Source organism: Pan troglodytes, chromosome 12 (genome assembly GCF_028858775.2).
Source record: "Pan troglodytes isolate AG18354 chromosome 12, NHGRI_mPanTro3-v2.0_pri, whole genome shotgun sequence".
NCBI lineage: Eukaryota > Metazoa > Chordata > Mammalia > Primates > Hominidae > Pan > Pan troglodytes.
This window is the reverse complement of record NC_072410.2, coordinates 9784264-9810219: the sequence shown is the minus strand read 5'-3', so window position 1 is coordinate 9810219 and position 25956 is coordinate 9784264. Positions and strand designations below refer to the sequence as shown.

The 25956-nt window shown below is 59.9% G+C and overlaps 1 protein-coding gene across 1 annotated transcript; it reads right to left on the bottom strand.

Moving 5' to 3' along the window:
• Positions 1 to 463: 463 nt before the first annotated feature.
• Positions 464 to 25956, bottom strand: LOC107973298 (spectrin beta chain, non-erythrocytic 5-like). The gene is given in 46 exon segments (XM_063789400.1): positions 464 to 998; positions 1894 to 1979; positions 2101 to 2192; positions 2325 to 2411; positions 2820 to 2891; positions 3223 to 3357; positions 3675 to 3776; positions 3862 to 4038; positions 4288 to 4477; positions 4612 to 4817; positions 5080 to 5235; positions 5812 to 6006; positions 6254 to 6458; positions 6579 to 6775; positions 7416 to 7555; positions 7558 to 7600; positions 7855 to 8041; positions 8240 to 8496; positions 8575 to 8709; positions 9616 to 9762; positions 9904 to 9994; positions 11599 to 11771; positions 12432 to 12509; positions 12748 to 12936; positions 13143 to 13305; positions 13550 to 13671; positions 13811 to 13924; positions 14725 to 14839; positions 14930 to 15045; positions 16847 to 16942; positions 17077 to 17268; positions 17383 to 17533; positions 17999 to 18165; positions 18575 to 18679; positions 19108 to 19257; positions 19437 to 19640; positions 20877 to 21056; positions 21279 to 21389; positions 21482 to 21596; positions 22411 to 22556; positions 22818 to 22953; positions 23337 to 23494; positions 24527 to 24643; positions 24880 to 25251; positions 25327 to 25513; positions 25877 to 25956. Coding segments are annotated over 46 exon segments (6807 nt in total). The 3' UTR covers positions 464 to 828.

The window sequence follows — 25956 nt, the reverse complement described above, 5'->3', positions numbered from 1 at the left end:
TAAATCAAATCATATGTTGGGCTCTGCAGGACTGGGAGCAGATGGTTACACTGGAGACCACAGCCGTGGCTGCCACCCCTCATGGTATGAGCCCTCCAGGCACACGGCTGTATATGCGTGTGCACGTCTAGGCACATCCTGGCATGGGGCCCATGCATGGAGGATTTGCCTGTCTCCGGTCGCTCCTCCACTTTCACCTAACCTCAGGTGTCCCCTCCCCCTGGAGAGCCTGAAGCCCTCTGGTTTGGAAGGGAAGGAGATGTGGGTGAGGGGGGTTGAGCATCGAAATGATGCTGGGATCTACAAGGAGGGACTGAGGAGCCAGGTAAGAGCCTCCTGCCCCCGCACATCCACCTTCGCATCTCCTCCCTGGCCTGCAGGCCGGGACGTGCTGGCCCTCTCCATTGCCATGGAGTGGGGATTGGGGAAAGCAGGGGAGGACCAGGTAGAGAATGGGTTGGAACAAGGGTGGGGCAGGGTCTGGCTGTCCTGCCAATGTGCTGTGCCTTGGAGAGGGGAGAGGAGGGAGGAAAGTGAGGAGTGCACGGGAAACAAACCCAGGCAGGCTCTCAGCACTGGGCAGAGGGAAACCTGGCTGCTCCTCCCACAAGCAGCCGAGCAGGAAGGGCACAGGGAGCCTGGGCAGCTTCGTCTACAGGGTCCCCACACCAGAGCATGGAGTGAGCCCTGGGAGGGGACCACTGTCGAGTCTGTGGAAATCTGGGCTTTGTGGCCTGGATTCCTCTCAGCTGAGAGTGGGCAGGGGCAGCTGAGGGTTCCAATAGCATTTCCCTACAGCCCAACAGAGTAATTCTGAGGCCCAGAACCTCAGGCTTCAGAGGACAGCGCCTGCCAGCCACTGAAGCCCAGGGCTCCCCGCCCTGCTTCCCCCACCCAGGTGTCCCACCTGAGTAGACATCCAGGCCGGGCATCCTTGGTCGTGCACTCATTCAGAGAGCTGACAGGTTTGGCTTTGAGTTCTGGGCTCAGACTCCGGGCTGCAGAGCAAGGGAATAACCACTGTTAGCCCGGCCCAGACCATCTGCAGGCGCCAGGTCTGGCTGCTCCTTCCTCCAGCTTCTGGAGGCTCAGCACAGCCTTAGGCAGCCTGGCCATGCCAGGCCCTTCCCACGTGGGGGTGTGGGGTGGGCTGAGCACCTGTGGGCAGGTTTTTTCCCCCATGCGTCCTGCCTCTTAGGAAACTCCTCACAGGTGAGTTAAGAAAGGCTGAGCCTTTCTTAGGAGGTGGGGGATTCTGGAATGTCGAACAACTCAAGATCCCTTTGGGTTTCTGGGAAGACAGATTCCTGGGAGGAGAGTCCAGGGGAACCAGCGACAGAGCTAGGATCCCAGACACATTCCCTGAACACACTGTCCACACGGAGCCTCAGCAGAGCACGCTGACCCCGGAAGAAAGTCCAAAGGGTTGTCTCTATATATTCCTCCAAGTAGAACCTGGCTTGCTTACTGTCTGCAAAACAACTCGAGGGTGGTGACATTCAAAGTTGTCTGAGGACTAGAAGGTTAGAGAAGCACCCAGATCAGAAAGAACAGAGCCTGGAAAGCCCTTGGAGGAACACAGTCCATGAGGATTGTGGCAGGAAGGGCTTGGGGCAGTCTGAGTGGCAGACTCCAGAAGGGGCAGAACAGGACCAGGACACAGCTGGGGGTTCAAAACTGGCCCCATCTCTGCTAATTAGCTATGTGATCTTGGGCAAGTTGCGTAACCTCTCCAGGACCTAAATTCTTTGAGAAAAAACAATAAGTCCCACTTCTTGGAGGTTAGAGATGCTAACTGTGAAACCTCCCTAGGATGCATAAAACACTAGGGGCCCAGGAGCTTGGGGCCCAGGGAGTCGGCCGCCCTCCCCACATCCTTCCCCTGAAGCCCACCTGCAGTGCTGCCCAGGGCTCGCCACCAGCTCTCAGCCTGCTCTTCGGACGGTGCTGCAAACAGGATCTCTGCCCCACTGGTCAGCCTGGCACCCACACAGTCACAGGTCAAACTCCACTGTCCCTTTGGGGACCCCCATGCCTCCAGCCCCCGCTGAGCCAGGTGGCTGCTGGGGGCGATGCCGGAGTCCATGTCTCTCCGCTCACCTTAAGGAGAATGTGTGTTTCCTGCCATGGCGGCCCCGCAGCCCCTCACACCGGGCTCCCGTGAGGTCAAGGAGGGCTATGGAAGCTACTTTCTGAGGAGAGATGAGAGGCAGGGGTCACTGCGGCCATCTCAGCTTTTCCCTGTGGGGTCCCTCTGTCCTGGGGCCCCTCTGCCTTGTTTCCCAGCACGCTGATGTCTGCATCTCCCCTACCCTGCCTGGTACCTCCGCTGCCATCCTCTCATCCAGGAACAGGCTCAGAGAGCTGCCCTGCAAGGTCCCGCGGCAGCTGTCCCAGGAGCTCGAGCTAGGCTGTGGAGAGGAGGCGGGAAGGTCGCATGAGCCACACGCAGGAAGCCAGAGCTAGGGCCTGTCCACGCCTCACCGTGTGTCTGGAGCTTCCCAGGAAAAGCGGTGGATTGGACCAAAGTCCCAATGGGGAAAGGGAAGCCACAGAGGGGCTCTGACGGGAAACCAAGCAGAAGGGGAAGAGCAGGTGGGGAGGAGGAATCCCAGCACCTCCTGGGGGGGTGGGTAGGTGGGGGTGGTGGCAGAAGCTGGGAAGGGTCCCAAGGAGCCAAACTGCCTGGACAGCATGGTGGGGGGTGGCATCTGCCCAAGTTCACAGTGCAAGGGTGCCAGGCCCAGATGGCTCTTCGAGCCACTCAAGCGCTGCTGCAAGTGGGGAGCTGCCTGGAGAAGGAATCTCCAGGCACTCACCTGCCTCCCGCCAGGCAGCAGGTGCTGCTTGAACTCCAAAGACCCCTCCGTGGTGGGGGTACCCTTTGCATCCTGAAAATGCAAGATGGGGCCCAGAAATGTCAGGACCAGCACCCTCAGGAAGGTGGGCAAGGCACCCACTGCCCCCGGCTCTCTCTATTCCTCCCATCCAAGTACTAACCAGGCCTGACCCTGCTTAGCTTCTAAGATCAGATGAGATCGGGCATGTTCAGGGTGGTATGGCTGTAGACAGCCATCTTTATTCCTAATGACCTTCAGCTCCTGTGCCCGGGCTCCCAGCACTGGCTCCAGGGTGTGGGCCCTCACCCCCACAGCCCCAGCCCCACTGCATGCTCCAGGGAGACCATGGCGGGGGTGCCTGCAGCCCCATGGGGACACCTGCCTGGGGGTCCCTCGTCTCAGCCAGCTGTGCTCCTAGCCCCTGGTGTCCAGAGGGCCTCCACTGAAAGGATGTCAGCGAGCTGCCAGCTCTCCCGGGCTTCAGCTCCTGTGGCTGCAGCAGGAGCTCCTGTTCCATCTTGGGGAGTGAGCAAGGTGGGCAAGGTGAGCCAGGTCAGGGAGACCAGCCACACCTCGGGTTCCCGTCTACCTCCCCTCCCCCAGCCCTCCCAGTCAGAGGGGGCCTGCCTGCCCATCACTAGCTCTTTCAGCTTTGGCTCTGGAGGCTCACACCCAGTCCACAATGGTGCCTCTCCCACCACCGCAGCTGGCCAGGGAAAGGAGCAGGTAAGGCAGGGCCGGGTGAGGGCTCAGTGCCCTGGGAGACACTGACTTGCAGGCTGAGAGGGACTGTTCCCCCACCAGCCCTCAGCCCCTAGCCGAGGCAGTCGTCACCTCTGTCTTCTGCATTTGGGCAAACTTCTCTTCCTGGGCTGCCAGCAGCTTTTCTAAGTCCTGGTGTCTGTGCAGCAGCAACTCCACATCTGACACTGAGTGCTGGGGAGAAGCATGTTCAGGTGAGGCCCAGCTTAGGGGGGGCCCAGAGCCTGGTAGCCAGCTAAGGGGCAGGACCCCCACTCACCCCATAGTCGGGCTTCAGCAGGAGGCCCTCCCGGCAGGCCAGCCAGGCCTCAGCCTGCTCCAGCCTCTGCCGAAGCTTCTGCAGGCCCCAGCTCTCGGCACAGCGTTGCCAGCGCAGGGCCCAAGCCTCCTCCAGCTCCTGCAGCCGCCCTTCCAGCTCCTGCAGGCACTCTGTCACCTGGTGGGGAGGGGCTGCTATGGGTGACAGCTTGGGTAGGGCTCCCACCATGGGCAGGGCAGGGCTGGAGAGCCAAGTGTTAATGGAAGTGCAGAGGGAAGGCTGTGAGACCCGCACCTGCCCCTTCCCAGCCTCTCTCCCTGTCTGCGCCCAGCCTTCCTTTCCCGCTGGTTTCCATGCCTGTGAGGGGCCCTGGGCAATCAGGCTGTATCCCGAGCCCAACCCTAGGCCCACCCTCTGAGTTCACACCTCCGCAGACATGAAGTGGCTGTTGTCCACCAGCTGTTGTCCTTCCTGCCGCAGGTCCTGGGCTTGAAGGCGGCACTCCCTGATTTCTTGCCCCAGCTCTTCATGCTGCCCAAGGAGCTGCTCAGCCCCCGCCACGTCCTCAGCCAGCTCCTCGGAGGACGCCAGCTCCTGCCTCTCCTGTGCCCATGCTCTGTGGGGCAGGGAAGGGAGCTGTTGTCAGGGCTGGCTGGGGAGCAGGGGAGGGAGGGTCCAGCTCCCCCAAGAGCCAGGATACCCCCACCCCACAGGGTAGAGCTGAGCCGGCAGCTGAGGTAGGACACCTACAGCAGTTCCTGGCAGCGCCCGAGGAAGGCATGGCCCTGTGCAGCCTGTGCCAGCCACTGGCCTCGCTCCTGGGCCTTCGCCTGCAGGGTGGCCCAGGCCTCCTGTACCTTGGCCAGGCCCCCCGGAGCTGCAGGATGTAGCTGGCCCAGTCGGCAGGCCTCCGTCTGTACCCGTGCCACCTCCTTCTCCATAGCTTCCAGCTCTCTCTGCAACCAGAGCATGAGATCAGGCCTCAGTCCCCCAACTGAGCCGATGCGTGCTCTGCATTCAGGAGCACCAGGCCTCTCTGAGGAACCACCTCCACTCTGCTGCACAAGCTGGGCCAAGTCCTAGGGCCCCTCGGGGAAGGATCTGGGTTTCTGGAGAAGAGGCTGAAGCAGGCTGGGGTGGGAGGGCTGAGATAGGTCCCCTCAGCCACCGCCTTCGGGCAAGGGCTCAGACAGGCAGGCTGCAGGGCGTGGGCCTCACTTCCAGGTGCCTGTGCTGTTGCTGCAGGGTCCGCACAGATGACAGGCTGTGGCCTCCGTCCTCTCCCTTCATCAGGGCCGTCTTCTCCTGCATCCTTCCCTGGAGCTCAGCCGCTGCCTGATGAAAGCTGTGGACCTCATGGGCTGCAGCCAAGTTCTGGGAGAGGAGAAAGGACCTGCTCAGGGCTGTTCTCTGCTCCCAGGATTCCTTTCTCCCTGGAGACATGGCCTTCTGGGCCACCTCCTTTTGAACAAGGAGGACCATGGGGCTTGATGTGTCCCCAGGTACAGAAACCATCCTCCATGCTGCAGCCCTCAGTGAACGTGATGATATGAGTCTGCGGCAGGCCAGGGGGTGGGGAGGGCGGGGAGAGGAGAGGGCCTCGTGCATCTCAGGGAAAGGCAGACGTGAGGTGTTGGGTCCACGTGAGGGAGCAGGCCGGTTCTCGGGGATCTGGCTGGCCCTGGCAGTACCACCTGCAGTGCCTCTCATGGGGCTGGGGGACCGGGTCAGCTCAGGAGGCAGCCCCAGCCCAGGACCTACAGAGATGGAATGTCCGGGGCTGCAGCCAATTCCTGGAAGAAAGCTGAGCAGGTGAGGGAGAAGACGCATTCACTTGAGGCCATCAGGGTGTGTGTCTTGTTGGAACCAAAGCCTGTGGTAAGGAGGGCTTAGAGGGATTTTTTGAAGACTCTGACACCCCTTAGCTTGGCCTGGCCTGTGATCACCTACCTCTGTGCGGGCTTTTATTGCTTGGTCCAACCTCTCCCAAGCGGCCTCAATGCAGCTCCTCTGGGCTTGGATGTGGGGATAGCGCCTGGGTGCACCCCGCGCCAGGGTGCCTGCCAACTTCCTCAGGGCATACACCTTGGCCTGGCCCAGGCTCTGCACTTCCTTTCTGAAAGCATCAAACTTCTCTTCCAGCACCTGCAAAGGTATGAGGCCCAGCAGGGTCACTCGAGATGGTATCATGAGCTCTCAAAGCTCATGAAGAGCTCAGCAGACTCTGATGGCTCTGAAATCCCTCAGCCCAGGTTCTGGAACCATCGGGATCCTCCCTAGGACACCCTCTCCAGGCTCCTTTCTGCTGACTCCCCAGCAACCCTTTCATCCCAAGGCAGGCCTTCCTCAGCCTCTGCCCACTCCCCGTGAGGTTTGCTCAGGAGTAACTCACCTTGACACCCTCCAGGTCCTGCCCGTAGTCCTGGGACTCGGCGGTGGCCGCCTTGGTGGTCAGTCAGGCGTCGAGGAGCAGGGTCTCTCGCTCCAGCTGGTGTAGCTGCAGCTGCTCCTGCAGGCCGTGCCCGCTGGCCTCCGCCCTCCGCAGCAGCTCTGCGTGGGCCTCCTGAACTGCCTGCAGCTGGGCTAGCACCTTGGGGCTGTGGGAAGAGAGCGACAGTCTGGACTGCAGCCCTTCCTTTCCAGGCTGGAGCAGTCTCCTGCCATCTCTGTAGGGGGCTTCTCTCTGCTCCTTCCCGGATGGTGTGGCTTCCGCCCACCTTTCTGGGTTCTTCCTGCTCTCCAGGAGTGCTGCTGTCTGCTGCAGCCGCTCGATGCGTGGGCTGAACGCTTCCAGGTCTCTCTTGGTGGCCTCCAGCCGCCGCAGAAGGGCCTGTGTGGCTTCAGCACTGTGGCCCATGTCCTCGCTGTCCAGGACATGGCCCCGCTCAGCCAGCCAGGATCCCGCCTCCAGGAGCTGGGGGTGACAGAGTGGAGATCCGTTTTCCCGGGGCACCCTCCAGGGCTCAGGATTTACAGCCACGATTCTCAGCCTGGCTGCACAGGGGAATCACCTGGGAGCTGTCATGCTCCCTCGGCCTGGCCCCACTCCTAAGCAGCCTCATCTGGTCCGGAACACAGCCAGAGCGGCAGTGTTTTGTAAAGGGTCCAGGTGATTGCTTTTTTCCATGCAAAATAGACATTTTATTCTTGGTTCATAGGCATAGATTTTGTCACTTAAAACCAAGTTTTAGCAAATATTCCTTGCAGTGTTTCTCCCTCTCATTTATTAGCCTATTTACTTCAGTTTTTCTTCCTTTACAATTGTATTCACCATTGTGAAGTAATTGAGGTATAATTGTCCGAGTGAAGGTTCCAGGTGATTCTCATGTAAAGCCCTGGTTGAGAACCACTGATCTAGAGGGAAAAAAGACAAAAGCCAACCCAGCCAGCAGCTGTGTTCTGGGAAACATGTGGAAGGAAGCCCTTGGGGGCAGGAGACCACTGAGTGGAGGAGACGAAAGGTGCCCAGGCCAGGAGCCCCGGAGTGACCTCCCGGCCGCACTCGCCCTGTGTTCCAGGCCTGCCTGCTGTGCCCTGCCCATCACTCCCCTTACCTCAGTCAGAAACTGCTGGGCCTCCTGAGCCTGCTGCAGCAGAAGCCGCCTCCACGCCGCCTCTGCCCGCAGCTGGGCCATGGCCTTCTCCAGCTGCTGCACCCGGGCGGCCACCTCGTGGGCGGCAAAGTGCCCAGCACCACCCGGGTCAGAGCCTCGTGGCTGCTCATCTCACTCTCCAGGTTCTGTGGGGGAGGAGGCAGGAGGATGCGGATGTTGCTGACCCTTGGGGGACTCCCACAGTTGTGCTTGAAGTTTCACGGGACCCCACTAACTTGTCCCCAAGGAGTTCCCTGTCCCCATGACTCCCAAAGAATCCAGGGCATCCCAAAAGCCCCCACAGGCAGAGAGTTCCTGGCTGGGCCACAGAGAGTGCCGTTTGCTTGGCTGAGAAGCCCTGCTCACGTGCGAGGCCGGCCCTCCCCGGGTGGGCCCACACCTGGTGCTGCTCCTGCAGGTGCCGCACCGCACTCAGGCTCTGGCCATCGTCCTGGGCAGCGGCCAGAGGCAGCTTCTCCTGCACCCAGGCCATTTCCTCGTCGGCGTCCCTGAAGAACTTCAAGAGGAGGCTCTGGGCCTCCAGGGCCATCCTGCGCTCCTGCAGGGGCTCCCTCAGGCTCTTGAACCTGCAGCGGTGGAGGGTGGGACCAAGGGAGGCAGGGACCAGGGTGTCAGTATTAGGGATACCGGGTGACACAGATCACCCAGCTGTGGCCCTCACCATGGGCAAGGGGAGAAAGTGAGAAGACATCAGTTAAGAGGGCAGGGGTGGGGGTCCCTCCAGGAAGGCAGGGAAGAGAAGCTGAGGGCACGGGTGGATCTACCTCTGAAGCAGCCGCCGGGCCTGCTCTTCTACATCTTGGGCAAGGCAGTGGCCTTCCCTCACAAAGGCCTGGGCCTGGCCCAGCAGTGCCTCAGCCTGCCTGGCCTTCTTGTCCACTGCTGCCTCCAGCTCCCTCTGTGTGCCCAGGAGCTCGCCCACCCCAGGCAGGGCCTGGCCCACAGTGGGGGCTCTCAGCTCAACCTCGATGGGCTCCAGCCAGTTCTCCAGTTCCTCCATGCTCCACCGCAGACGCAGGGCCTAGGGTAGAAAGTGAGGTAGGCAGGAGGGGAGTGGCCTGGAGCCCGGCCAGCCAACCCTCGGCCTGCACAACCTCACCTCACAGGCCTTCTGGAGCTTGGCCACCTTCTGGGAGTTGTCTTGCAGCTCACCCCAGAGTGCTCCCAGCTCCTCCAGTCGCTCCTGGATGGCCTCCGAGGCTGGGTGGCCCCCCTGCAGCAGCCTCTGTCCCTCCTGCAGCCACAACATGAAACACACCTTGTGGACTCAGGACTGCCGGTACCAGGGCACTTGTGTTGACTCTGACCACCAGCACTAGAGCTGCAGAGTCCCTGCAGTCCAGCTGCATGATCTTGAGCAACTTTCTTTACCTAAGCCTCATTTTCCTCATCCGTATCATAGAAAAAATAATGGTTATTTTGTTTAAATGAGATAAGTCATATAAAATACTTAGCAGGGTGATTTATATCAGAGGGAGCCAGCCTGGGGTCAGGACCTGCCTTTGCAGGTGGAAAAGAGAATGTTTTAAAAAGTGCTATGCTGGGCACAGTGGCTCATTCCTGTAATCCCAGTACTTTGGGAGGCTGAGGCAGGTGGATCGCCTGAGCTCAGGAGTTTGACACCAGCCTGGACAACATGGCAAAACCCCATCTCTACCAAAAATACAAAAAAGTAGCTGGATGTAGTGGTGTGGGCCTGTGATCCCAGCTACTTGGGAGGCTGAGCTGGGAAGATCACTTGAGCCTGGGAGGCGGAGGTTGCAGTGAGCTGAGATCTTGCCACTGCACTCCAGCCTGGGTGACAGAGCAAGACCCTGTCTCAAAGTGGCTATGTTTTGACTCCTTTGCTCACAGGACTGGTGGCTATGTCCTGTTCACATCAAAATGTTATCTTTAAAATTACTGAAAAGGTGCCATTTTTGGAGAGGGTGCCCACCCCCCCCCCCCCCCCCACCCCCGCCGGAAAGCAACTTCTTCTCACTACACTTCTGCCTAAACAACCGCTTAGCCAGGTGCCTGCACACAAAAAGTACTGGATAACGCTGGCCACCGTTACTGTGGTTCAGCACCAGCTCTGGGGCACTGTCCTGTGTTCTGCCTGGAGAGCTGTCCCACCACCCTCCTGCCTGCAGGGCCTCACCCGCTGCAGCTCCTGCTGTTGGTGCATGCTCGCGTCCAGCTCCGCCTGGAAATTCTGCTGCTTCTGTAACTGTGCTGGCAGCATGGCTGTGTCCAGCAAACCCTCCTCCAAGGCCACCAGGTTCTTCTCCCTCAGCCACGCAGCCACCTGGGCACGTGGGGAGGACAGGCCTGCTGTCCAGGGCTTTCCCCTTCCCCTGACCTCTGGGATACCCCAGAGGAAGGGTGGCCTTTCCCTGGGTCGACTCCTTCCCCACCATGACCGCCTCCCTCTCCAAGCGAGGCGAACCTCCTGGGAGTCCTGCAGGAAGGCCTGCAGCTGCCGGAGCTCCTCCAGGCGATGGCGGCGGGTCCCGGCTTGCCTGAAGAGCGCCTCCTTCCTGCCAGGAGGAGAGGCTCATGGGCCTGGAGCCACCCCCGGGGCCAGGTGGGGTGCCCGTCCAGCCTAGGCTTTCTCGGGTATGAATATACTCCGAGTCTGGAGTTTCCTTTGGAATAAAGATACATTGCACTCCCCCTCTGTATTTGTGTCTGTTATGTGCCGGATTTTGTACCCCCAAGTTTGTTTTTGTTTTTGAGACAGAGTCTCACTCTGTCACCCAGGCTGGAGTGCAGTGGCACAATCTCGGCTCACTGCAACCTCCACCTCCCGGGTTCAAGCAATTCTTCTACCTCAGCCTCCCGAGTAGCTAGGACTATAGGCTCACACCTCCAGGCCCAGCTAAATTTTGTATTTTCAGTAGAGGCAGGGTTTCCCCATGTTGGCCAGGCTGGTCTTGAACTCCTGACCTCAAATGATCCACCTACCTCGGCCTCCCAAAGTGCTGGGTTTACAGGCGTGAACTACTGCACCCAGCCTGTACCCCTGAGTTCTTATGTTGAAGGCCTAACTCCAGAAGTGTTTTTGGAGACAGCGTCTTTAAAAGAGGTAATTAAGTGAAAATGAGGTCATATGGGTGGGTCCTAATCCAGTGTGACCTTGTGAGAGGAGGCAACTGGGGCAGACACAAGCACAGGGGACGATCTGCCTCCTGCAGGAGGGCAGAAGCCAGGGGCTAGAAGTCAGGGTGGCACTGTGCTGGGGGAAGCTGAGCCTGCCAGGAACCACCTAAGGTGACTGGGGGAGGGGGTGGTGACAGAGACCAGCAAAGCAAAGTTTGCATTCTGTTAATTCAAAGACCTCCACAGGTACCCAGGTGTGGTCCACCTGCAAGAATGGAGAGGGGGTGGCCCCGACCACTGCCAGGACACCAGCACAAGGAGCCATGGCATTTGTGGGTGCTGGTTGGCTCTCTGATCGGCTCTCTGAGAAGGACAAAAGCCCCCACAAGTCTGGGATCTGGCTTTTGACCGTACCTGCCTTGATCTAAAAGTCTGAGGAGCTGCATGAAGCAGCCAAACCCGATGAGCTTTTACAGGGAAAAAAAACTGCAGAGCTGGGGTCTCATGGGCCATGCAGGTCACATGCATCTGTGTCTGAACTTCAGTTAGATGAGCTAAGACTTCTGCTAGCCTGCCTGTGGGGCCAGCACAGTGCTTTCGTCCTCATCACAGCCGTTAAAGCCCAGGATGTGAGGCTCAGCTGCCGTGAGGAGGAACTTGTCTGAGTCCTGCCATTAGTGGGCAGCACAGGGACTCAGGGCTGTGACTCTGGAAGGCCGATGCTTGACCTCTGTGCCCTGAGACCTTCCGTTTCGTGAGATGATTTCCTCTTGGTCTCCTAGCATAAGCCTCTCTTTAAACTCCCTTTGATCTCAACTGAATGAAGAAGGAAGTGGGATTTTCCACGTGGTGTTTGATGTCCATAACAGGCAGACACATTGCAGGGCCAGGGGTGGTGGGGACCCCCGGCATCTGACCTCAGTCCTTGGACAAGGCTGGTGAGCCTGGGCCAAGTAGTGGAAGGGTGGGAAGGGAAGAACCGGGATGCCAGATGCCTGTGCCAGCCCGCCCACAGCACCCCTCACCCCAGAGCCACCACTACCTCAGAAGCATGGCCTGGCACCTGTCCAGGGCACTCTGGGCCTCGGGGTGCCCACCCTGGTGCAGGCCGCGGGCTGTGGCCTCCAGAGCACTGATCTTTCCCGCCTGCACCTCCAGGTCCCGCTCCAGCATCTTGTGCTTCCACAGAAGGGGCTCCATGGGGGCCAAGGGGTCCTGGTGGGAGTGGGGAACCCAATACTGTCCATGAGCCTCCCCCTCCCATCCCAGGCTACCTGCCTTCCCACGTAGAACCATCCTACCAAATGCTCATCCACAGAGCGGCTGCTCCGCCCAAACACATCCCTCACATCCCTCAAGGCTGTTTCCAGCTTTAGGACAGTGATTCCCAGCCAGGGGAGGCATTTGGATTAGGGATCAAGAGCCAGAATCTCTGAGGCAAGCAGAGCTTTTTCATGTAAGGTGAAAGCTCCCTCCTCTGCACTCCCTGGAGGACCATGTTAGTCCCCAGTTATCCTCTGAGGTCTCCTATAAGTTACACTCGTCTGCTTCAGGGTTGGGGCAGTGGCGGGAAAAGCCAACCTCTAGGCATTTGGGAAGCGAGGAGGGCAGGGGTGAGGTGGCAAGAATGGGTCAGGCCCACACAGGCACTCTAGAAGCTCCTTGGTGTTCGCGGTGGGGCCTGCCCACAGCTGCATGGGAACTGCTCTAGATGACGGGTAAGTAACTGCCCAGTGACGGATGTGGCCCAGGGTGGGGAGATGGCCCAGAAGGGGAGGATCCCCGGCCTAGGGAGCTCAGGCAGCACTGGCTGGTTTGACCCCTAATGCTGCTCTTATAATTCCCCCCTCCTGCCCATTCCTGCTGGGCACCTACCCATAGACCCTCACTGGCTAGGGAGTCTTCCTTGCTGCAAAGCCAACGTTCCATCTTCTCCACTGAGCTCAGAAACAGCTGAGAACAAAGGAAAAGGCAAGAGACAGTCGGTGGAGGGTCCAGCCACTGCAGTTGGAGTGACTGTTCCAGTGGCACAAGTTAGGGAACCAGGGTCCTGGAAGGCAAGAGTGCTGAGTGGTGGGGAAGTCCCTGGCACAGCAGCCCCTCCAGTCTTAGCCTTGACCAGAGGCTGTGGGGTCAGCGCAGGCCCTGTTCGGGGGGGCGAGATGCAGGCTGGGGATGGGACTGTGCCTGCCTGTAGCTCCAGGGCCTGCTGCAGCTGTAGCTGATGCTCCTGCCAGGCCCCTTCCAGGCTGCTCAGCTCCTGTTCTAAGCCAGCCAGCACCTGGCGAATGTCGGAGCTGAAGGTGTGCCCCGCTGTGAGCAGTCGCTGCCCAGTGCTTCGGGCCAGGCTGATGCTGTCTGTCCAGGAGTCCAGCTCGGCCTGGAACAGGACTGGGCTCAGATCACTGGGGGCTGGAAGCAGCCCAGCAGGCAGGAGAGAGGTGGGGAAGCAGCTGAGGAGTGGGAGGCTGGAGGAGATAGGCAGGGCGGGACACTCAGGAGGCCCAAGAGCAAGGAGATGAGAGGAAGGGGAGGGCAGGGCGGAGCTGAGAGCCTGGGAAAGGCTTGGGCCAGCTGCCCCTTCACCTTGCACTCCTGATGCTCTTCTAACATACACCGGGCTTCCACAGGGCTGCGAGGAGTGGGGCTCGTGTCCATCTGAGCCCGCAGCCTCTGGGCACTGACCAGCAATTCCTGCAGCGTTGCCTGGAGTTTCTGAGCTTGGTGCAAGGCATCCAGCGCCTCCCTCCTGCCCACAGCACTCATCAGCTAGTCATCAGGCCTTCAAACCCCTCTCCCCCATGCCCACTGGTGTCTTCTGTCCCTTAATCCCCTCAACCACAGGAGGGCCCACGGGCTGGGAGTTACTGGGAGGACAGTACAGTTATTTGAAGGGTGCAGAAGGAATCCTAGGGGAACACGGGCTGAGGGGAGCTGTGGGGACTGAGATGCTGGAGGATGGGTCGGCAAGGGCAAGGCCTGTGGGTTCATACCGCTTCTGGGCCCTGCTCCGGAGCTGCCACCAGCTCTCAGCCACCTCCTGCTGCCTGTGCCTGAGGCCGTGGGCTGCCTCAGGGCTTCTTTGGCAGAGGCGGCCCACTTCACGCTCTAGGGACTGTGGGGGAAGCCGGGGTCAGAGGCTGGGGCAGGGGAGCTCTGGGCCACCCTGGCATCCCAAAGCCCCTCCTCCCCACTTGTGCCCAGAGTCCTACTGAGGAGATGCCCTGGGCCCAGCTCTACAGCCAGCTACGCACCTCTACCTGGGCCTGGATGGGGTGCACTTCCCGCTCCAGCTCCTCGTGTTTCCGCAGCAGCCTCTGCACGCTCTCCAGATCTTTCCCACAGTCCAGGGCCTGGATCAGGGCTTCCTGGAGGAGGGGCATGGCCAGTTACCTGCTGGGCCTTTGCTTCGGCTCCTCCTTCCTGGCAAAGGGCCCAACCAGTGGCTTCTGTGTGCACAGCAAGTCCCCAGCGTGATTTCCTGGCCCCGACTTTGAGGGCCAGAGATCTCTTCCTTATGTGAGGGGGACGATTCTGAGGAGCAACTCTGGATTTGGAGTCTCCTCTGAGGGAAGAACCTCACGTGTGTGCTGCTTCCCTGTACAGTCTCACTCAACTCTCATCCCTTGAGGAGCGAGAAAGAAAATAGAGCAAGGATGGACAGACAGGCCTGTGCTGTCATTTGAGGGCAGAAGCCAGCGGAGGAAACAGCCAGGCATGCCCAGCACAGGCAGCAGCACCTGTTTCACACAAGGGCTTCCTAGACCAGGTTCTAACTCTGCCAGATTCCAGCCCGGGGCTCTGTGGTTATGTACACAGTCCCAGGGCAAACCTCCCGAGGGTTTGGGCTTCCTCAGGGATGGGAGGAAACAGAGAGTGTGTTTTCTGGCCTCTGGACCTGCCATGTATCTGGGGACCAGATCTGGGGGAGAAAGGAGACAGGGAATCCCCCACTGAGCTTGCAATGGGTGCTTCTATGGTCCTGAGTTGATCCCGAGGGCCAGCCCATCAGATGTCCCTGGTGCAGACTGCTGGGACCCACCTCCAAGTACCCAGCTGAACAGGAGAGGCCAGTGAGGGGGGAGACGCATGGGAGACTCTAGGCAGCGCCCCCTCCCCTGACTGCATTTGCTCACAGCCCCCACCGGGACCTCTTTCCACCACGTACCTTCTCCTGAATCCTCTTGGTGACATTGTCCAGCTCTCGGGACAACACGTGTATCTCCAAGGCCCCTTCGAGCTGCTGCTGGTACCGGAGCAGGTTGCCATGGAAACTCGCCCACCTGGCCAAGGGGTGGTGGTGTCATGTGGAGCCTGAGGTGGCCTTCCACCCCTCTTCCCGGCCCTTTGGTTCTCCCCAGCCTGGGACTGGCCTGTTGTTGAGCTGGCTTCGCCGCTGGCAGATGATCTTGACTTCCTCAGGGTCCCGGTTCTTGAGCTGCAGTGACAAGTCACTGATGCTCCTGATGCAGGCATCACCCACTGTGTCCTGCAGGGGAGATATGGGTGAGGGCATTGGCACCCCCCATGCACAGCCCCTTCTTCCCACCTCAGCAGGCACTGGAAGCATGCCTGGGCCCCGGAGCACGAGGAACTGCATATTTGGGCAGTGGGAAGAACTGCCTCCTGCCTCCTCTACTGCGGCAGGTCCCTGAGGTCACCCCGTCCAGGTGAAGTGAGCAAGATCAGCTTGGAGCCTGCAGCCCCAGAGTCATCTCTAAGGCCAGAAAATGGGATCCCTGCACTGGGTACCATGTAGGAGGGGGAGAGTGGGCACGTGCTTACTAACAGAGACTCTTGAGACGGAGTCTCCCTCTGTTGCCTAGTCTCCCTCTGTTGCACTGTTGTTGTAGCGGCACAATCTCAGCTCACTGCAACCTCCACCTCCCTGGTTCAAGCGATTCTCCTACCTCAGCCTCCCGAGTAGCTAGCACTACAGGTGCCTGCCACCAAGCCTGGCTAAGTTTTGTATTTTTCGTAGAGACGGGGTTTCACCATGTTGGCCAGGCTTGTCTCAAACTCCTGACCTCAAGTGATCTGCCCGCCTTGGCCTCCCAAACTGCTGGGATTACAAGCGTGAGCCACTGTGCCCAGCCACAGAAACTTTTAAAATGAAAATTCAGCTTCTTGGTTGAAAAGAAGCAAAGGGAGGTTGTAGAATGGAACAGTGAGCTCTGGCTTCCTGGGGTTTGGGTGTCCCCACCCCAGGACTCGTCTGAGCTGAGGCTGGTGCTGCTTGGACACTGGATGGGGTTTAAAGGTACACAGGGAGGGGTCCACCGCAGGGTGTGGTTGCAGATCTCCTGCCTCTGGCATCTGTAGAGCTTGTTTAAATTTCCAAAGCACTTTCCTATGAAGTGCCTCATGCAAGGTAGGCAGGGAAGGACATTCCCCTCCTTTTATAGATGCCGGAGCAGAGCTCAGAGGCTAACCTGGCTCCTTTGCGGCAGAGCCAGGATTCAAGCCCAGCTCCTTTAGAGTCTAGCTCTCTTCCTACTGCAGCATCTGGCACAGCGTCTGTGAAATTCCACCATTAACAAGGGATGTCTTAGGTTTAAGCACTGCCGCCTCTTAAAAAGTAATACATACATGTACCGGGGGACAAGGTTAGCACATTTGGTCTTTAACACCTGATTGTCAATACATTTGCCATTTTTTTTCCCTGTATACCACATAAGAGAAATAGATGTTTTGTGTGTGTATGTGTGAGGGGGCGGGTGTGGGGTGAGGAGAAGACGCTGAGACGCCGAAATAGTCACACTGAAGGTGGGCGCTGATTATCTGCCACATCCAGGCATATGTCCTATCTTTTTAAGATTTTTTGAAATAATTATAGATGCCCAGGAAATTGCCGAAGTCCTGCAGAGAGGTCCCTGTGCCCTTCCCCAGCTTCCCTTACAGCAGCATCCTATATAATGATAACATTAAAACCACAAAGCTGACGTTGGTGTAATACTACCAACTAGACCAGACCTCATTCAGATTTTATTAGTTTTTGCAAGTACGCATCTGTGCGGGGCAGTGGGGGATAGGTCTATGCAGTTTTATCACAGCTAGAGACTCACGTACCTGCCACCACACACGTGCTCTCTTACCTCTGAGGTGGGTGCTACCCCCATTCTAAAGAGGAAGGAGTGAAGGCGGGTGAGAGGAGGGAGCCTGCCCGAGGGCATAGGAGGAGCAGGCATGGCGCCCACGCCCTGCTCTACAGCCCACACTCTTTCCCTGCTCTCAGTTGGATTTTCAGTGCCGGATGCATGGCCAACCTCTACCCAGCAAGGCCCCCTTACCCCGGCCGAGTTTCCTCGGAACTCGCAGAGCCACCGTCAGAGCTGCAGGCAGTGCTCCAGGTCCTGGCCCAGGTCACCAACATTCATCTTCACCTCCTGTGAAGGCCGAGGGTGGGGAGGGAGCGCTCTGAGCACCAGCCCAGGCTCCTGGCACCTGCTGCTGGGGATCCCTCCTGTCAAGGGAGGGCTCCTCCCCCCATCTCTCAGCCCCCACCCAGCTGGGGCTACACCTTCTCCTGGATCCAGGCCTCTGCAAGGTCCACTCTCTGCAGGAACTCCAGGAAGTTCCGCCTGTCCTCCAGCTCCTGGCCCCTGAGGGCCATTGCCCGCCTCAGGTCCTCCCAGTGCTTCCGCAGGCCCTGCAGCCGCTGGGAGAGCTCTCCGGCTCGAGGGTGACTCTGTGCCAGGAGAGCCTCTCCCTTCTGGAGGAAGAGAGGGGACACAGGACATCTTGCCTGCTGCACTTCCTCCTAAGACTGACATGGCCCCTGGGCCACACTTTGGGGCAGGCATGGGGCTGAGGGCCCTGTTGTTACCTTGGCAACAGAGGTCATGACCTCCTCATTGGCCTGGACTTCAGCCTCAAAGGCCTGGTGTTTCAGCAGGGGCTTCAGCTTATCTCTCGGGTCCCCAGGAGGGATCGACTCCTTCAGCTGCTGGGCCCACGCCTGGATCCAGTCCTCAGCCGGGTGGGGGTGGGACATGAATGCTGCAATGTTCTGCAGCCTCAGGCCCCAGACGCCACAGGCCTAGCCCCCAGCCATTCCCAGGAGGCTGGCCTCAGGGGTGGGGCGGGCAGCACCTGGTAAATGAGCCCTGAAGGTTCCAGCTCCGGAAGGTTGCTGCAGGAGGCAGCCGGGCAGGGCCTTGGGTGGGCTCTCGTTTTGGAGGTGTGGCCCCTACTCCTGGGGCCCTGGGCTGCTCTGCTCCCTTCCCCACCTCTCTTGCCCTGGCGCTGCTAGAGCTCGGGACACTGGTGGGGTCTCCACGCAAAGGGGCTTAGATCCCATGTTCTGGGCTCCAGCACAGCCTCTGGGAAAGCCATCCACCCCCGAACCTGTTTCCGCCTCACAGTGTTGCGGTGTGAAGGCGGCTGAAAACTGTCGAGTGTGGTTCCAGTGGAAGGCCCTGGGCTGGGGGTGCCCTCTGACCTGGGTTGCGGCCTGGGTGAAGCTGGCCATCAGCAGGGAGGCATGCAGGGCGTGTCCCCGGCTCTCCGCCAGCTCCTTCACTCTCACCCGGCGCTGCTGCAGGATGGGAAGCCGGTCCCGCACCCAGGTGCGCCGGAGCGTCTTCAGCCGCTCACGCAGGGCTACCTCCTGTGGGGCAGGGGCACAGCTGCTGCTCTCCCACCCTGGGCTGGGGCAGGGCCTGGCCTGCAGGGCTCACAGTCCTTTCTTTGAGGGCCCCAGAGCCCTTACCTCAGCCCCATATGGCTGAGGGGTGTCTGATCCTCCCAGCCACAAGCCAGACCAGTCTGCTCCCCAAGGACCACACGGTGTGGACAGAGCCGAATGCCCCGTGTGGGTCTCTGCAGTGTGGCCCATCTCCCCCTGGGCCCTCTTCTTGAGCCACACATACAACTTGCTCAGTCAACCCCAACCAGGCCCCCAGCCTCGCAGGCTCATCAGCACTGCCTCCAGGAACGCACCAAGCGCCCCGTGACCCCCTTCAGGACTCTCCCGACCACCACGTTCTGACCACGCCCAGGCCTCCTGACTCCATTACCTTCTTGTCCTGGGCAGTCAGAACCTTCAGGAAGACCTCGTGCTTGCAAATCAACTGCTCTACCTCTTCCACCGAGCTCCCCAAGGCACTGGTTTTCAGGGAGACCTGGATCCACAGAAAAGTCAAAGAGGCCACCAAGCCTTCCAGCCAGCCAGCCCCTCCAGCTGCAGTCTGTGCCCATGGGCACTCTGGGTATGGCAGGGCCTTAGGAGTGCCCACTGAGCTTGGCATGGAGCTGTGAGGAGTGGGAGTCCAGGTTGGGAGGCTGCGACACCTCAACCTCTGCACCATGTGGGGAGCATGACCAGCCTCTGGCCAACTTCCTCGGGGCTCAGTCTGGGATAGGGGCTGGGGATGTCAGTGGACGCTCAGGGGCCTCAGCACTTCACCATGGCCACCTGGAAGGACTTGTGCACAGCTGCCTCATATTAGAGAAAAAGCCAGAGAGGCAGGAGGAAAGGGACTGAGCAGAGAGGGGAATGGAAAGGAGGAGCAGGAGGCTGAGCGGAGTGTGAGGGCGGGAGGGGACCTGCCTCCTGGGCCGCGAGGATCTCCTCCAGGCGGCCGCACTCTCTGAGGAAGAGCTGCTCCTGCTGCTCGGCCTGCAGCCTCTCTTGCTTCCGTGCCCAGGCCTGATACACCTGGTCCCGCTGGTCCTGCAGGGCTCGAAGCTCTTCCTGGACCTGGGGATGGACACATGAGGAGCCTCAGCTGGGGAGGGTGGTGTGGGTGAGGTGAGGACTGGATCCTGAGGGAAGCTCCTGAGGAGAGGCCAGCATGGCACAGTAGGACGGGGCACCAGGTGGCCAGGCACAAGCTTGGTCAGCTAGGGTATGTGGGGGCACCAGGGGAGGGGGCCCACCTCCTTGGTGGGTGTCCCTGCAGCAAGAAGTGCCTGCTGGCCCAGCTGGGTGGCCTGCTGCCACAGCTTCTCCCGGGCCTCCAGCTCCGCCCGGAGCCACTGGTGGGCACTGAGCTTCAGCGGGCCGCTGCTAGGCTCTTGCGAACTCCCCTCCACCTGCAGGTCCTGGCGCATGCGGGCTGCCCAGGAGGCGTAGTCACGCACCTGATCCCGGGGACATGGAGGGAGAGCCGGGTGAGGGCCGGGCTGGGCAGCAGGAAACCAGGTGCTGAGGCAACTGCAGCCCACCTGAGTCCACTCACACAGCCCAAGCCGACCTGGGTCAGGGCCTCGGGTGAGGCACGTGTGGCCCTTTGTCACTTGGTTTCTCTGTTCTCATCCAACCCGATCCTCCCAGAACCACGAACCCCCTACATGAGCCAGACCCTCACCACGACACGTCTCTGCCCTTTGTTCCTCCTGCCTTCCCGTCTCTACAGAGCTCACCTGGATGAGGCCATGAGAGGACTGGCGGCTAGCAAGATCAGCCCCATCAAGACTGCTTGATGGGGAAAGAAAGTTCACCTGCTCTTCAAAGGCCCCTTGGCCGCCTTTGCCTGGCAAAGCCTTCCCTGGTATTTGACATCGCACTGCTCTCCTTGTTCTCTGAATTACTAATTTAACCCTTACAGTCTTCTGCTGATTTGGGTACAACTATACAAGATTGGTGCTGGAGGGACTTCAGGCCCTTGTCCAAATATCTCATTGCATGGAGGAAGGAAGGGTAAATGGCACAAAGAGTCTTGTAAACTCTAAGTGCATGACAAACCCAGGGTTAAGTGCCTTGCTCAAGCTCACACTGCTAGCAAATCAGCAGAGTTAGGTCCCTAAACTCAAGCCTTTTTGCAGTGTCAGTTTGGGCCTCCTGGTCTGCCAGGTCCCAGGACAGTGGGATGCCGGGGACATCCCGCGGCCAGGACCTACTGTCCCAGTCTGATTCTCTGGGTTTCGGGCTCATCTCCCCAGGAAGCAGGGATCCATGAGGGCAGCAGTTCCACTGTCCATAGCTTCTATATTGCCCTCCTCTCTCCACCCGTGGCTTCAGCAGGGAGCTGAAGACAGACATTAAATAGATACTGACTGATCCAGAGGTCACTGTCTAACATCTGGGTCTCCAGTTATGAGCTTTCCTGGGCAGTTCTTACTCCCAGCCCTGGCTGGGATGCTGCATGACTGCCCTGCCACTCACCTTGCTGGCACTGACCCCGACCCTAAGGTGTCACTGCTACGCCCATGTGCTCAGCCCCTGACCAGCCAGACTGACATCCCGTGTGCTCGTGCTCTCCCACCCGAGTCCATGCTTCTCCCTCCGGAGCTGGAGGGCCTCATGCGTGCATGCCCATGCATGGTGCAGCACACACACATGCACACACACGCCACCCAAGGGGCAGAAGCCCTCACCGCCGTGCGGAAGCGGGCCAGGAGGCGTGCCCGCTCCAGCTGGGCCCTATGCTGCTCCATGCGTCACTGCAGCACTGCCCACGCCTGCGTCACAGCTTGCTGCCTCTGCTGCACCGCATGGGCCTGAGGCCCCGGACACAGCTTCTGCACCCTGCCTGCAGTCTCCAGCAGTTCCTGCAGCTGCGGGAGGGGCAGGGAACAGGGAGGCAAGGGTCATGTCCTCCTGATTATCTCGCAGATGTATCCCTCGCCTGGGAACTCTGGCCCCCTTGGGCCACGTCCTGCCATGCACAGTAGGCCCATGGGAGGCTCTGAGGGAGAGTGGAAAATCTAGAGGAACAGGCGGGCCAGCCTGAGGGGGCTGCAGGGGCCTGGGTCGGAGAGGCAGCCAGCTGGGCTCACCTGCCGCTCGGTGCCCATGAGTTCTCGCTCCAGCCCCTGGTGGCTTCTCAGCTGGGCCTCCAGCCCACGCAGGTCCCGTGCCACATTGTTGGGGAGGCTCGTGGCTTTCTCCTGAGGAAGGGAGAATGCAGAGGAGATGAGGGATGGAGGGTGGGCACTGAGCCTGGAGTGTATCCACTTCTAGCCACCCCTCCGGCTCACACCTGGACCTGGGTGAGGACTTCCAAGAGATCTCTGTGAACTCTGAGGGTGGTCTCGGCATCTCGGAGCGCGTGGCCTCGGGCCTGGGTCAGCTCCCACAGCTCCGACCAGGTGGCCCTGCCCACGGCATGTGGAAGACCAGCCGGGGATCAGCTGCCGGGCCGTCTCATTCCTTCCTCCCGCTAGGCCTGGTCAGCCCGCTCCTCTCTGAGTTGTATCGGGACTTGCCCAAAGCTCCTCCTTCTTAAAACCTCTCCCGCCTGTGGCCCTGCCTACGCACCTTCTTCCTGGGAGCCTGTCTTCTAGCTTTACCATGAATTCAGTGCTTTGCTGCTGTAATGCTCAGCACTGCATGGTATCTGTGCTGTGATACTCCTTACATCCTGTGCTTTGACTCATAGTGCGTCACCCAGGTTATGATCACAGACGCTTTGTGGGCAGAGGCCACATCTCTCCGTTCCTCGCTAACTCTGCAACTGGCTGAGCTCCTAAGGCTTCTGCCAGGCCAGGCTCTGGGCTAGGGGTTATGAGCAAGTCATGACCTTGCCTCAAAGCTCACAGGCTGGGAGTGGATCCAAATCAGCCAAGTGGACAGCTAGGAACCACACGAGGCATGGGCTGTCCCGAGTGAGCACAGGAGCTGGGGTAGCTCAGGGGAAGGCCCTGATGTCTGGCCCCACCATCTTCCCACAGCTCCTGCTCTCAATCCTGGGAGCAGGACTCTGACCTGCACACCCAGCCTCACCTCCCTTCACAGACCAGAGCCTGTGGCGGGCTCAGCTTCTCTGCAGCTAGGCCCCCTGCAGAGCCCTGTGGGCAGCCAGGGCCAGCGTGGCCCTCACAGCATGCCATCCCCTCTTACCACTCTGGGCCCTGCCTGCCCAGCTCCTTCCCCCAAACCCCATGCTGGCCTGGCCCGCTGGGCACTCACTGCAGATCCTGCTGCCTCTGATGGACCATGGGGCCAGAACTGTGCCCACGCTCTAGCAGGCTCTCTGCCAGCAGCCGGCAAGCGGCCACCCGCTGGCTGCCCATCTCCACTTGGTGCTGAAACTTTGCAAACTTGGTGCAGAGGTGCTGAGAAGAGGGGAGTGGGTGACAGGGTAGCCCCCGGCTGGTTAGGCGTCAAGCAGCCTGGGAATTGAGGCACCTCAGTGCCCAACTGGGTGATGTGGGCTTGGACAGCCACGGCGTCTGCCCGCTCCACTCAGGAGGCCCCACCTCAGCCAGGGCTCACCGCTCTGCTGCCACCTTCTTCCGCCGCCCCACCAGAGCCAGCTTCCCCACCCCATAGGCTCTTCCCCAGGGCACCCTCCTTGACCCTGGCCCTCTTCTCACCAGGGCGTGCTCGGGGTCCTCCCCCAGGCTCTCCCCTCCTTTGGCTGCCTGCTTCTGGCTTGCCAGCCAGCCCTGCAGGTCCTCGGCCTCCCTCAGGAACTCGTGCAGCCTCAGGGTCCCCTCCAGTTCCCGGTCCCTGTGGTGACAGTCCGTGGTTCCCCAGAAGTGAGTTGCCCACCCCCCTGGGGGCCAGTCGGGCCAGCCAGAGGGGCCAGTCTGAAAACTGGGTTACTCATGGTCTCTGTCCAAGCCTGCGGCTCACGATTCAGGGAGTAGTAGACACAGCAGTGCAGGTGTAGGGGCAGAGGAGGGTGTGGACGTGGGGAGATGGACTGCAGGGAGTTGTGGGGCCTCACTGAAGAATTTATGGAAAGAGGTGAGCAACACACACCCTTCTCCCAATGCATCTCTACAGCCTGGGGTCATGGGTTCTGATTGACTTTGGGCCATGGCATGGGAACAGTCAGCTGTGGCTAGGCCTCCTGTACCCACTGATGAGAGGGGTTATGGTGTCCTCACCGTGTGGCCGCCAACTCCTGCAGTGCCCGCAGCTGCTCCCGGAGCCTCTCCCACACCACACGCAGCTGCTCAGGGACTTCGGGGCCAGTGAGGGTTTGGGCTGTCTGGTCAAGCTCCTCCATGGAGCTCCAGTAAATGGCTAGTTCCTCCTGTAGAGCCTATGATGCATGAGGACCCATGCCAGGCTCAGCCTGGGTGACTCATCCACCCACCTGTCCGTCCCCCACCCATCCAGTCACCAATCCCCATCCATTCACCCACCACTCACACGCCCATCCATCTACCTCAACTCATTCATCCACCCACCCAGCATCCATCTACCCATTACTGATGGAGTAAGTACTTATTGTTCCATAAAGTGAACACCTGGTCTGTGCCCACTGAGGGCTCATTATTTAGCAGGGAAAGGTGAATGCTGGCTAATCTGGGCCAAGGAAGGGAGGGCACAGGAGGCATTAGACTGGACCCCAACATCCATGTGTAAGAGAGAGGCAGAGTTAAACAAGCTGTCCAGTATAGCCGGGAGATGGGTGCTCCGTGAGGCCAAGGCTACAGGCCTTTAGAAAGACCTTCTCTGAAGGTCCTGTCGCAGAACACACTGGAACTGGGGCTGTGCAGGAAACATGCCCAGACAGGAGGACAGTTCAGTGACAGCAGGAACCGGGACTGCCGTGGGCTCCAGGCTTTGAAGCTTGTGTGGTTCTGGGAGTCTGAATTCAGGAGTGAGGAAGGGGACTTCGAGACCTCCCTCCCTTCAGCCAGGGGATGTTTGTGGGAGGAGGTCGGCTTCATGAAGAGCATTTGGTTAACTCAAAGGATGACAGGTAAAGCCTGGGAGGAAGACACCTGTGGGAGATGTGGAGCGGGCTGGGCAGGTGACCTTGACAGAGGAGAAAAGTGCCAGGGGTGGGGTAGAGAGGAAGCAAGAGGAGGCGGAGAAACCCCAAGGCCACAGGGAGAGGCAAGACTCGTAAGAAGATGAAGGGAGAAAGCGTGTACATCACAGTGCCCAGGTTGCCTTGGAAGAAGGGGCACTGTGGGATCTGGGTGGGCAGTGGGGATGGGGCTGTCTGCGTCTCCAGGAAGCAAGAGCAGGGCTCCGTGCCTCTGAGAGAGGGAGGGTGACAGCCCTCTCCCCGTGGTCCATCATCACCCAGACCACACTGCAGGGGAGGCTCAGGACGTGGTACCTGGTGCTTGTTAATGAGCCTGAGAGTGGCTGCCTCGTCTCTGCCATAGTCCTGACTGCTCACCAGTGGCCGCTTCTCCTCCACCCAGCCCTCCAGCTCTGACACATCCAGAAAGTACTGCCAAGAGTGGGGCCAACTCACCTGGAGGATCTCAGACAGGACCCTCCGTCAGCCCTGGAGACATCTGCCCCTGCTCTCCAGCATCAAAGGGGCTTCTGTGCCCATAGGGGCACCCATCAGCTCCCAGCCCAGAGCCCCCACCACTGATCCACCTCCCTGAGAGTCCCACAGGTGGCCCCTCAAGGAGCCCTGACTTCTGCCTCTTCCCCCAACCCCACCTCTCTGTATCCTACCGGCTGGAAAGCGACAGCCTGCTGCAGACACTGGGCCCGCGCTTCACATGCCCTCTCCAGCTCTGCCCAGTGGCCTTCCAGCTCCTGGCACTGCTCCACGATGTGTTGGGCTTGGGGGTGCCCTGAGGCTGCCAGGATCTGCCCAGAACTCAGCACCCGTTGCACCTGCCCCTGGTGAGCTTTTACCTCCACCTGGAGCTCCTGCCACAGAGTGGCTTGAGAGGCTGCTGCTCTTAACCCAGGGGCGTCCGGAGCAGAGCCATGGATGTGGCTCCAGGCCCCAATCATGGCAAGACCCCCAGGGTCAAAATAGCTGGGGCAGAGATTTGGAAATTGGGATACCCAGGGGTGAGGGCTTAGAGGCCAGGACACCTGAGTAGGGGCAGAGGGTTTCTAAGGTCTGGGAAGCGGATGTCGGTAATCCTGTAGGAAGAAGAGGGCTATTACCTTGTGCTTGCGGTGGAGGCTCTGGGCACCATTCAAGCACTCGGTATAGCTGGTGGGGCTGCCATGGGGCATGTGCTCAGCTACCCAAGAGAGCTCCATGTTGCTCAGGTGGCAGAACTGGTGCAGCTCCACTGAGGCCTGCAGCTGCAGGCCCCGGATGGCCAGATGCCCCTGCAGAAGCTCCAGCCTAGGAGGAGGAGGAAGAGATTGGAGAGGGTGGGAACAGAATGAGCACAAGGCTCCTGGTTCTCTCCTTGGCCAAGCCAGGGCCCGTGAAGAACAAGACCAGGGAATAGAGCAAAGCCCCATCTGACAAAGGGAGGCAGTGGAAGGGCGCCAGGGCCCCACCTCATGGCCTAGATGACTCGCCTGACCACACTGTGGGGGTCCTGCTAAGGAAGCATAATGGGGTCTCCGACCCTCCCATCCCAGAATGACTCTACTCATAAGGGAGGAGGTCTGGACACCCCGGTCCTGTGGGTGCCATCTTGTGGGACCTTAAATTCACATGGAGGAGTGACACACAGGTGGGTGGGAGGACAGACCCCACCTCTGGAGGTGCTTCTGGGTCTCTTCCAGGATGGCCGGGGAGGCGGCCACGCCATGGGCCTTGGAGGCGAGGGCAGCCAT